This window comes from Diceros bicornis, chromosome 17 (assembly GCF_020826845.1).
Source record: "Diceros bicornis minor isolate mBicDic1 chromosome 17, mDicBic1.mat.cur, whole genome shotgun sequence".
Classification (NCBI taxonomy): Eukaryota; Metazoa; Chordata; class Mammalia; order Perissodactyla; family Rhinocerotidae; genus Diceros; species Diceros bicornis.
Genome location: NC_080756.1, coordinates 27,331,413 through 27,343,540, shown reverse-complemented (window position 1 = coordinate 27,343,540; position 12,128 = coordinate 27,331,413). Strand labels below are relative to the sequence as shown.

Below are 12,128 nucleotides of genomic sequence, written 5' to 3'. Positions count from 1 at the left end.
GATGTGAAAGCTTGTGAATTTCCCCAGGGGCTTGGCCTTTTTGCTGTAGTTTCATGTCATCGACTGAGCTCAACAAGTGTCAGAATGAATTCACATGACAGATTTGATTGTTGAAAATGATTTAAACCTCCCACTCCTCCTAGGGTGATGGCTGTCTGTTCAGATTTTATCCTGTCCTTTCAAACTGGTATGAAATACCTTTCATCGTCCAGGCAGTAGGCAAGAGATGCTGGTATTGAAAGAGACAGTTATATATCATGCAAGTTCTACTTTTTTGTATTAGTCCCCATGTTCTAAAACTCATATATATTAACTTGGATAAAATAGCTTTCGAAATTTATATCCCACTCAAAGCTATAAATGATTCAGGTGGAGGACCCTAGAAAATATACAAGTATTTGTATGTGTGTGAGTTTGTGAGTGTGTGTGTTTATGGTGTGAAAATTACCCACTGGGCTAGGTGGGTACTAACCAGAAAGGCAGAATTTCAAAATATTAGAAGAAGGGGTTTTCTATCTCTAAAATAATCACTGAAAATATAAGTCTGCAGGAGATGGGCGACATCTACTTAGAGTGCCTTTATACCATTAGATTTAAAATTCAATTTCTACAGCTTGTATTTCTGCACAGTGTGGATTTAATTAATTGGGAAAGAAACTGAGGCTAGGCTGTTGTAGAAAATCTGCCAATCTGACAGGTCCCGTTGGAATATGTATGAATGAGAACATCGGATACCGTTTTACAACCCTCTACATCCTTCTCTAGTTGGACCATCCATGCTATCTCTGTCTGGATCCAGGCACTAATCCTTTTTTCCCAGTAACTTCCTAAATGGTTTCCCTGCTTCTATTCAGTTACTTCTCACTACAGCCTTCAGAGTTATCTTCCTAAAACCTAAATGAGATCATGCTACTTTTCATAATGAAAGGTGTTGAAAACAGATACCTTCCCATGGCCCATTGAGCACATAGGGATCTGTGTCAAAGCCTCCTCTCCAGCCTTTTTGCCCAATCTTACCCAAATCCCTCTGTATGCAGTCACACCAGATCTCTCCCTGGTTCCCAGCAGACTTGCCCTTTCAGGCCTTTACCTGGGATTCCTTTCCTTTCTCTCATCTTTATAACTTATGAAACTCTTCATCTTTTAAGATCCACCTCAAATGTCAAATCCTGAAGTCAAATCTCAGCAGTCCCAAGTATAGTTAGCCCTTTATGCTCCCATAGAACTCTGTTAGTACCTTTATGTCAGCTATTTATAAGTTTGCTTACAAGTATAGCTGTATATGTTGTTTTTCCCTAGCAGATTGTAAGAGCACTTGCCTTCCTTTGCTCAGCCTATTACATCTTCTGAGCCTCAGGTTCCAAAACTTTCAAATGGGGATAAAACACTTCCCTCACCTGATTGTTCCTGGGTGTGATTGAGATCATCTAGGCCAAGGGCTTCACTCAGCTCCTGGCACTTTGTGATGCTCACTCAGTGCTAACTGGTATTATTGTCGTTGTCACTGCCAGGACTATAAGCACAGTATTAACTTGTATCCCCAGAGAATTGCCTAGTCTCTATCACTCAAGGGTCACTCAGGAAGGAAGGGAGGGAAGGAAGGAAGCAGGGATCAACATCATAGCACTTGGTTAGCTGCCTGAGCTATATTATTTATTTGATCCTATCCCCAGCTCTGTGAGTGGATATTATCATCTCCTTTTCCAGATGAAGAAACTGAGGCTCAAAGAATGTAAATAACTTACTCAAAGTTACACAGCTACTATTGAGAATTGTGTTTAGACTCCAGTTCTGAATGATTCCCACATCCATGTACTTTTGTACTAGAACATTGAATGATGAGTGGGACTTACCATCAGAGCTTACGAGTAGGGCTTGCCTTTGCCCACCACTCAAATCATTTACACAGTATATTTAAGTAAAAGGAATACTGTGGGTAACGGGGCTACAGAATGGAGCTGAGCAGTGAGAGGAACACAGTTTGCATGTAAGCACAAAAACTTTAATGACAAATCCAATCATATTTATTTTAACATGGATCTTGGTAGAGAAATATATGAAAATTTATTTAACACATATTTATTGAATGTCGAGTGTATGCCAAGCCTGTTTTGGGGCCCCAAAACTACAGCACTGAACAAAACAGTCAGTTTCTTGTCATTTAATGTTTTTTGCACAGAAGCATTTAAATAGTGAGCCATTAGATCGCTTTTATAGATAAGGTACAGTGATCCACTGGTGGAGATGTCCTAGGCATCTTTGACTCTGTCATGACAGATGCCCTGTTACAAATAATTCACTATCTCGTAGTCCCTTATTAGTAACTATGTGGAACACATCTATTTCTTTCGTTTAACACATAGTTATTTTTAGCACTTCTTTGGCACTATTCTAGCGTGGCTGAGACCCAAGGTTGTGTTTTTGATATCCGTATATACTCTCATAACAAAGATGGGACCAAGAGATCTTGTCCAAGGGCTAAGAGCACATTTCCTCTCTTGTTCAGTGGATACAGAAGATGAATAGCTCTGTCTATATCCTGATGCTGTTTATAGTAATTTTTTTAAGAAAATCTGGGTCATTTAATTGCAATGAAATTTCTTCTCAATGAAACAAGTTGAGTTCATTTTAACTGCATTTGCCCTATACATGCCTTATGTCTCTACACCTTAGGCCTGTTGCAGAAAATTTTATGTCTTCATCAGAATTTCTCATTAAGTTTAACATACTTGGATCTGATATGTCAAAACTGACTGGATAGGTTTATTAATAATCAACTACATCAGCTTAGTATTATCTTAGGAAGTGAAAGGTCAGTAAGTAGTTGTTATCCTACCATTTCATCAGTGGACTCTTCTCCAAAGGCTTCAAGTCATTATTCACTGCTTATAGTCACTTGAGACATAAAAAGTCTTTTTATAGTAATGAAAGAACTCCCACAATTAGCCAGAAGGCAACCATCTATCTTGTTAAATAGCTCAGCTTGGAGGAGAGCAGGATTTCAGGTGATATTCAGTAGATGAATTGTTATGACAATGATAAAGGTGGTGATACCAATCTGTGTTTTTCCCTGTGGGGAAATGTGTGTATGGATGTGTGCACACACACAAGAAAAAAAGACATTCAGTGCAGGGTAGGAATTTGTTTCTCTAGAGATATGCAAATACAGAAATAAACTCTGTAGGAAGTTCTGTATCTGTCGATTCCTTATAATTATTTGTTAACTCTAAATGATTACAGCACAAATTCATTCTTAACTAATAACAATATTTTGAAACATTTTATTTAGACATAATTTCAGACTTATCAGACAGTTACAAGAATAGTACAAAGAATTCTCAAATACCATTCATCTAGATTTTCCAAATTTTAACATTATTTTACGTTTGCTTTAGATTCATTCTTTCTCTCTCTCTCTTTCTCATCATGTCATAAAGGATAACATCACCAGTAATTGACAAATCCATATTACTTGCTTCCTGATGGGATAGACTGAGAAAGACACAACATCGCTTCTAGGCATTTCTGCCAAAAATACTGAATCTAATCAAGAAGAAACATTAGACAAAGGCAAATTGATGCATATTTGACAAAATAGCTGTACATTTATTAATAAATGAATATTTTACATCTGCTACATGATCTCAATAAAAGTTATGTTTTAGTTCTTCCTTAAAAATGTGTGACTTTTGCTAAATCTGAGAAACTAGAAATTGTATTTTCAATGCAACTAATTTTGATAATAAAGTTAATTTGCAAAGATGGTAAATTTTAGCTTTTACTATATTTTTGTTGTTGTTATTGTTTAAATCAGAGGAGTTTCATGTCAAGTTATATCAGTCAGGGTCCCAGAATGAAACGGAAGGCACAGTCAAAGAGTTTAATTGAAGAATGTTTAATGATGGAACAACCTATAGAGGTGTGAGCAGAGTTAAGAAAAAGAACATGAAGAATAGCAATAGAAAGAGAGGTCCTTACTACCCACAGACTTGAAGAGGAAGGTAAGCAAGTGGTGTGAACAGAATTTGGTAAGCGTTGGCATCTTGAAAGCCACATAGGAAGGGTCTAGATAAAGACACAGAATACTAGCTGTCTTACCCTTGGCTGAACCAAGCAAAATACATAAAGCAGGGAGCTTGGTGATGCAGTATACAGTAGTCAGCATCCCAGGACACAGAGCTGGATAGAGAAGAGTTAACTGTGGATCTAAGAGACAAACCAAGAAACACCAACTCAGGTACCAAAGAGGATAAGCCTCCATTTCTTTCATTAAGGTGAGGAAAAATAGATTTATTTATAAAGAGATAAATAAAACTATGCTGCGTATATTTTATTTCCCTCAGGGAGAATCAAAAACTTATCATAACCTGTTCCTTAATAACAGGAATAATTTATATAACTAAACACTTCAAATTTGTTAAATCCCAAATGGGAAAGCTTAGAAGAGAAGTCTGGCAATGGGAATAAGGAAAGAATCAGAAAATACAGAAGAAGGGATACAAAAAATAAGATAAAGAAAAGATAACAGGGGAAGAGCAGTTATAAAAGATGGATCCACAAGATTTCCTATAACCAAAATTATAAATTGGTCCAAGAACAGCTCTGGTAAATTCACAAATAATGGGCCTAGAACATCTTAATAAGAAAAATTGAAGATGAATCTTGCTTGCATTTGGGAACCCCTCTCCATCAAAGTATATTGTGAAAGGGATAAGGAAGCAACATAGTGGCCTACTGTGGTGACCTCGGTGTCACAATCAACTAACTAAATGAAATAATAGGCTTTCTAAAGATCTCATTGGATTACTGGGAGTCTGCAATTTGTCACTGTTACATAATAAGCATGCTTCATATAGTCAATTCTTTAGAATGTAAATGTGTATTATGTCACAAAAGATTGATAAGGGCAAATCCCATGATATCATGTTATAGGTTAGGCAACAGTCTTTATTGGGGAAACATACAAGTCAGGAAACATACAACACAGAGAGTGATGCAGAGAGTCCAAAACTGTTGGACATGCAGTGGGTCTGGATTCCAGTGGAGGTGTCCTACCCCGCTGTTGCTCTCTCTCCTTTGGAAACATTGTCAGTAAGGAAACAGACTACAGGAGGTTCAGGCTATTGGGGTTAGAAGTCAGTTATTTTCATTTGTCTAGGAAAGCCAACTGCCCAGCACCAGGGGACTTGGGAGCTCAAGGGAGGCTGCAACACCCCCACACACCAGGAAAACGAGGCTACCATTCCTCATAGTCCAGAAGAGCTAGAAGGAGCCCCAGGATCACCTTTGAATAAGTCTACTCATTAGATCACATGTGATAATTACTATATTCTCTTCCAAAAATCCAGTAATAGCTCTGTCAAAAGCAGAACACAAGACTACACAGACTTTTGGTTTAATGCAATCTAACATTTCTTATGTTCTTACCTTCTAAAATTACATAATTATCACAAACCTACCAGTGACTGTTTTGCTCATTGAAAACATTTTAAAAAGATCAAAATTAATTTTAGTTAATCTCTCACTAGGTTTTCTTCATATAATTTTGCACAATTCCTATTCTGTGAGTTCGTTCTTTTATAAATATTTTTTATACTTTTCTATGCTCGATTTACATAACAGATGTCCACATAGAATCAAAAATACCAAAGTTTAGAAAAAAATTATATGCTTAAATCCCTTAAAATTGATTTAAAGATTGTATATGACAAGTGTTTTAATTCATATAGGGCTCAGATTATTTTAGATTCCTTCCATACCAATCATTTTAGCAGCAATTTAAATATTATTTCCTCCTTCTATAAAATGTTACTAGACCATGTTTTTACAACACCTCCCTAATTATCAAATATAGAATTTGATCAGCATTCACATAGCGACTTTAGTCAAAATTAATTCCACAGTTATTTGTGAGGGTGGGAAATTATGTAAACTGTCATGCCCAACCAGAATTACAATATTCGTGTCTGAGGATCTAATGTAAAACATGGTAACTATACTCGATAACACTGTATTATATAATTGAAATTTGCTAAGAGAGTAGAACTTAAATGTTCTCACCAAAATACATAAATAAATATGTGAGGTGAAGGATGTGTTAGTTAAATGGTTGGAATCTTTTCACAATATGCACGTATATCTAATCACCACAATGTACACGTTAAATATCTTACAATTTTATTTGTCATCTATACCTCAATAAAGCTGAAAATCAATGAATACATAAACAAAAATTTTGTAAACATTAAAAAAATAATATTCAAGCACTTTATACTTATTCACAATTTGAAATTGGGCTATGTCAATTGTACATAATCCTTGGCATTTTATATTTCTTCTACTGAGTATTCTTATATGTATTCTCCCATGAAAGGCATAGATACTTAAAAGCCCTTATTTTTCATAAGAGGCACAGAGGTTTTGAAACCGTCATTATCCCCAAATAGCTGACTCTAGAAATGGCAACTCACTAGGGTGACTTGGTTATTCATGCACTTGTTTGCACTTCGAAAGGGGGAAAAAAGCCTGTCTGTTTTCTGATACTCAAGAAAATTTTGCATGTGGATGGATTTGGAGGAATAATCAAAGTAGAACAGCTCATATCCAAGCTGAGGCCCCCAGTCACTCTGGGGAGGTTGTTGACGGGTGGCCCAGATTTTTCCGTTTATTCAAAAGGGTAGATTGTTCGTTAAACAGAAGCTTCATCAAATATTGCCTTGATATGGTTTACATATGAAAAGCTGTATTCTTTACTTAACATTCACAAGTTGCTTATGGATTAATTAGCCCATCTGCCACAACAAATGTATTCACATTTCTTTTGAATTGATTGCTGAAAGGTGACTGCTTTTCTCCTATCCTCTGATCCCTATCAATATAGCGGAAAATAACTTTTTAGAAACAAGACACTTATTTTTTCATATCTGTAAAAATGTGTATATGTTTCAACTTATCAACTGAGTTGATAAGATAAGTGCAGGGGTGAAAGGAAGACCTTCCCAGAAAATGGTTTCCCATGATCAGTTTTTCTTTTAGTCACCAATCATCCATTTATTTGTTAGTTCATCTGAATACCTTATAACTGCTTCAAGTTCGACATGATTAAGACTGCTTTTTCCCCTTGTTTCCAATGCCAAATTTAGTTTTTATGAGAACAACCCCATGTCTCTATTTATCCTAGAACTTCTGTCATTGGCATCCTCCTTCTCTCCTCTTCTATGCTGTTGCCAATTCTGATGACCTCTTTTTGCATAAGATGCCTGGTTTCTCATTTATCTCAAATTGGGTCACTTAATCACCATTGTAGAGTCCAGTCATCCCACCCTGGTACTTCTAGCCTCTTATCACATATCAATCACATGAATCTTTTCAGTTAAACTCTAGTTGCTCAGTAACAATAGAACCAAATCAGGTTTGGCCACAGTTATCAAAATGGCAGATGTTATAGTAAGAGAGGGAATTATCTCATATACTTCTCAAGTTTATGATGACACTCTAAACTCTTACCCATTCCATTTAACAACCAGTTTTTTAAAAAGTCTCTCTCTATACCATGCTTAATCAAATCAACAGCCTTCTTGAAACCCTTTTGCATATAAACTTCAAACTCAAACCCCATAATACATGGGCATTTCTTTTTTAATGTTCAAATTGCCTTTCATCTCCTCCCATCAGTTTTGCACCCGACCCTCTTCATCCGGTCTTTCCTCCTGAAAATCAATTTCCCTGCTCTCTTCTAGCGCTTTTGCTTCCCTCCTTTTACTAGGCACTTAGGACAGTTTGGATCTACACCCTTAACCACCTATATTAAATGGGACACCTTTAACAGAGGGTTTCTCCATCTCCAATCTCATTTCACAAAACAAATAAAAATTATAAGTTGTCCATACAAAACCCAGATTGAGACAGAGAGAGAAGACGAGCGGAGAGGGAAGGAAGGGAGGAAGCAAAGGAAGGAGGGAGGCAGAGAATATGATGGAAAAGAAATAGAATGATAAGAATATGGTACCATGAAATACCAAATACCTTGTTCTTGGTTTAGAATCTAACCACTTGGGAAAAAACACATTTTCCTATTAATTAATTTGTTAATTTACTAGAAAATTTTTCTACAGGATTAAAACCTTAGATACTTTTCCAACGTTATTCTTTTCCCTATCTGTAACTGATGATAACTGAGCAAAGCAACTGCCAGAAAATCCCAATTAAGCTATTCTTTTTTCTGTTGTGAAAGGCATAATTTATAAAATGGTGACCTTTTGGCAGGCTAACAATATGTTGATGAACTTCAAGTGAGGTGAAAAAAAAAGAGTGTTTTGTATCATCAGTACTTACATTTTCTAAGGGATCGCGTGGGGCAGTAGAGCCTTTAAAGGTCATAGACTTCTTTACTTTGAGAGGTATTAAATAGCTTATGAAAATAGAGGTCAGCTGCATGATAACAGGAAGAAAAGAGCATTCCCAAATGGGGAAATAAGATATTTGAGATTACATTGACTGTCCTTTTGTAAGATTGTATTTGATTGTCCTTAAAGCCAAAAATGAAATTTGCCTATAAATGCCAGGATTGTAAATAAATGAAAGTACAGGTCTTAGAATCAATAGCTATTGATTTTGCTGTATGAACACTAGTATCATCTGCATATTATAATACATACATATAACTAAGCATTGCAATAAGAACTAATGATTTCACAGCTTCAAATACTCTTTAGTAATATATGTTTATGCAGATATTTTTATACTTTTCTGGATTTTGCAAAAATAATCTTACTTAGCATATAGGAACACAACATAAATTATCAGTGAGGAACTCACTTTTTAAAAATTATTCTTGCTCTGAAAATCACTAAGATAAATACAAAACAAAGGAATATCAAGACTAGCTTAGCATGTAGACAAGGTACTGAGCCCCCTTGGGGAAGAAATGGAATAACGGCATTTGCTCACTACTTAATGACACACAATTTATGCATTAATAGGATTTAATGTGTGACTGGAAGAAACCTTGGCCACAAATTGTTTTTCCTTTTACCCTCAGATATTGCTTGAAATTCCTTCAAAAAGGGCACTGTCTTCTTTCATTGTGTTACTGTTAGGGGTTACTCTAAATGCAAAGCTTATAGGAAAAGGTAATATATTGACATAGTTCCAGTAGATTTTAAATAGTTGATAATAGATTATGACTGAAAGTTCTTTTCAGAGAGGGAATGGTATAAGACCTTGCAGGAGCAGATACAGTATTCACTAAATTGAAGGGACACCATGAAATGGGAAGCCTAGGGACAAAAGGGCATAAATTCTAACAGAGCAATCATATCTACCACTGGATTGTCTTCAATAACCCTGGAATTTATAAATGTTGACCACAATATGAAACATAGAGGATGACACCATTCAACAGAGAGGCTAGATTTTAGGTTGTGCTTTTCCATTCTGGAACTTCTCTTATCATTTGCCAACTACAGGTCCTCAGGGGAGACAGTGGTGGTCCCAGCTCAGAGTGCCTGTCATCCGACAGTAGCTCAAGGAATGAATGACTATGTCTGTAGGTGTCCTGTTCACATACTCCCATATGCCGCATGTCATCAAGACATCCAAAGTTGTGCCAATGAAAATTCAGTGATAATTTTCAAGTTTAGTCCATGGAGGAAAGAACCAGAGAGTGAGTGTACAGATTAGTGACTGTGTGCACGCTGGTAGATACCCACCCAAATCTCCAACTGAACTTTCTTACTAGTGATCCAAGAACTGTACTGGGACATATTTTGCTAGTGAGGAAACTTAATTGGTCGATTTTTGAAGGCACATTAACTCTTTCAGGGTCCGTTGAGTAAATTAGCTCCTCCAGATCATTAACCCTATTTCTACATGACACGACGATTTCTACGTGGCATTGTATCATTTACCCCAAAACGCCCCACACTTGCTCTGAGCACACGCATATTCTTTGCCTACTCAGGGAGAGAGAATGTGCTCTTTGAATGTCAGCAGTCGCTCTATGACTGGAACTCAGTGACTCTCTTTGCTTCTTTTTAAGGCACCCAGGGATCTCTAAGGATTTGCTGGTGCATAGCAGTTATCAGAGCCTCACCAATATGCGGGTAGCTTAATTGTCTGGAAATGGCATAATTTCAGGGGCTCTGAGCACAGTATTGTGCCCCCAAGTATCTCTTCCTATTTGCAAAAGCCAACATTATTGATTCATTTGGGGTGAGAGTTGTGAAGTTACTTTAAGATTCTATAGTCCTTTATTAAAACACAAATTCCACTAAGGGGCTGTGTTATCAGGATCCATTTTAGAGGAATGAATTGACTATGTGAAATCAATCTGTACTGCCCCTCAAGACAGTGTTCAGAAAAGTGTGCTGGTATTTTGGGTGCCACAAGTCTGGGAAACATCATTGGCCCTTAATGAGGAGGCATGGGCAAGTCTCACAAAAAGAGTAATTTTTCCCTCTCAAGTGCCAGTGGTTGCTCCGGCTGAGAAGCAGTGATGGAGGGCAAGGGTAGACGTCACCTGTTTCTCTGTTATGTCCTGGGCTGCCTTGGAGAATCATAAATTGGCATAAATTAAAACAAGTGAGTATCCAAAGGGACAGAGTGTACTCACTCAGAGGAGTTTTAGAGCAGCGTTTCTTTCATGTGCATCTAAATCAGCTAAGATCTTGTTAAAATGCCAATTCTAATTCAGTAGGCCTGGGGTAGGACCAGGGATTCTGCATTCTAATAATCTCTTAGATGATGCTTATACTGCTGGTCCACAGACCACACTTGATTGGTAAGGATTTAGGATAAAATGCACATGAGCAGTAACATGGTCTTGGATAAAAAAATGATGAATGTAAAAGAAATTGGACAATATCCTACAAAATTAGATATCAGGCAAGTACGACTTTGATTAAATATTGAAAATCCCACCAAGAGATTGCTAGATCATTTTTTTAAAAGGATATACTTAACATTTATACCTTTCTAAATATTTTGGTCAATACTTTCTGAGGCTGATATGTTATTTAAATTTTTAAATCTTTACTGATAATTCTGGCAGTGTACTTCATAAAGATACAAGAAGTAATTGTTTTCTTAATCATCTCCACTTCCTCATGTTGGTGAAGGGTTCAATAATTGTCAATGTCTGATTAAATATTCCTTTACAAAATTCATGTCACAGCTGGTTTCAACCTCCTTTCCCACCTTTTATTAATCTATCATGACAGCTTCTCTGTTCTTTCTCTGAAATGAGCAATGTCCTTTTATCTTCACAGGTCAATGGGAAGGATCTTTCAAAGGCCACCCATGAAGAGGCAGTGGAAGCTTTTCGAAATGCCAAGGAGCCCATTGTGGTCCAAGTGTTAAGGCGAACGCCTCTAAGTAAACCAGCCTATGGAACAGCCCCAGAAGTACAGCTCATGAACGCCAGCACTCAGACCGACATCACCTTTGAACACATCATGGCCCTCACCAAACTTAGGCCACCTACCCCTCCAGTGCCAGATATCTGTCCATTTCTACTCTCAGACAGGTATTTTTCTGTCATGTCTCCCAAAGCCCTATTTGTTTTCATTCGTCATTTAAAGTAGGTGTTGGAAAGAATCACTCCCATTAGCAAGTTGACAGTTACAGAGACAGGCTCTCAGTTCTGTTTGGAAAATGTCTCTGCTGTGTCTACATCCAATTAGTCCTCAGCTGTCCCTGCTAGCTCTTCTCCCTGACCCACAGAGTTGCTTCATCTCAGGAATCATACTTGCTGAGGTGCAGTGAGAAAGTCTAGCTCTGATTAGTTCATCTTCATATTTCCAGTTATCAAAGCCTCCCGCTACTCATGAGCGCTGGTCTGGGAAATAGCTTTTCTCACCGAAGCTGCCAAAAACCATATTAAGACTGACACAGAAGTGGCATGTTGGCACCATATTCTCCTCTGTGGCTCGCCTCTCTCTCTCTCTCTTTTACTTTTCTCTTCTTTAAAGAAGAACCTAGAAAATTAGTTAAATTGCAATTCTCCAAAGAAAGCAATTACCCAATATATTAAGATGTAAACAAAAGGTCCTGGCTGTCAGAGAATAAGTATAGAGCTATGAAATAAGGAACTATTACAGGAATATTTCTTCCCAGTTTTTACCTAATTT

At 37.1% G+C, this 12,128-nt stretch overlaps 1 protein-coding gene across 1 annotated transcript in view; it reads left to right on the top strand.

The window, feature by feature from the left end:
- Positions 1–12,128, top strand: part of PDZRN4 (PDZ domain containing ring finger 4) — a 133,175-nt gene that overhangs the window by 55,609 nt on the left and 65,438 nt on the right. The window contains exon 2 of the mRNA XM_058558500.1: positions 11,268–11,524. Within this exon, the coding sequence (XP_058414483.1) occupies positions 11,268–11,524 (257 nt within the window). The remainder of the gene's footprint in view (positions 1–11,267; positions 11,525–12,128) is intronic.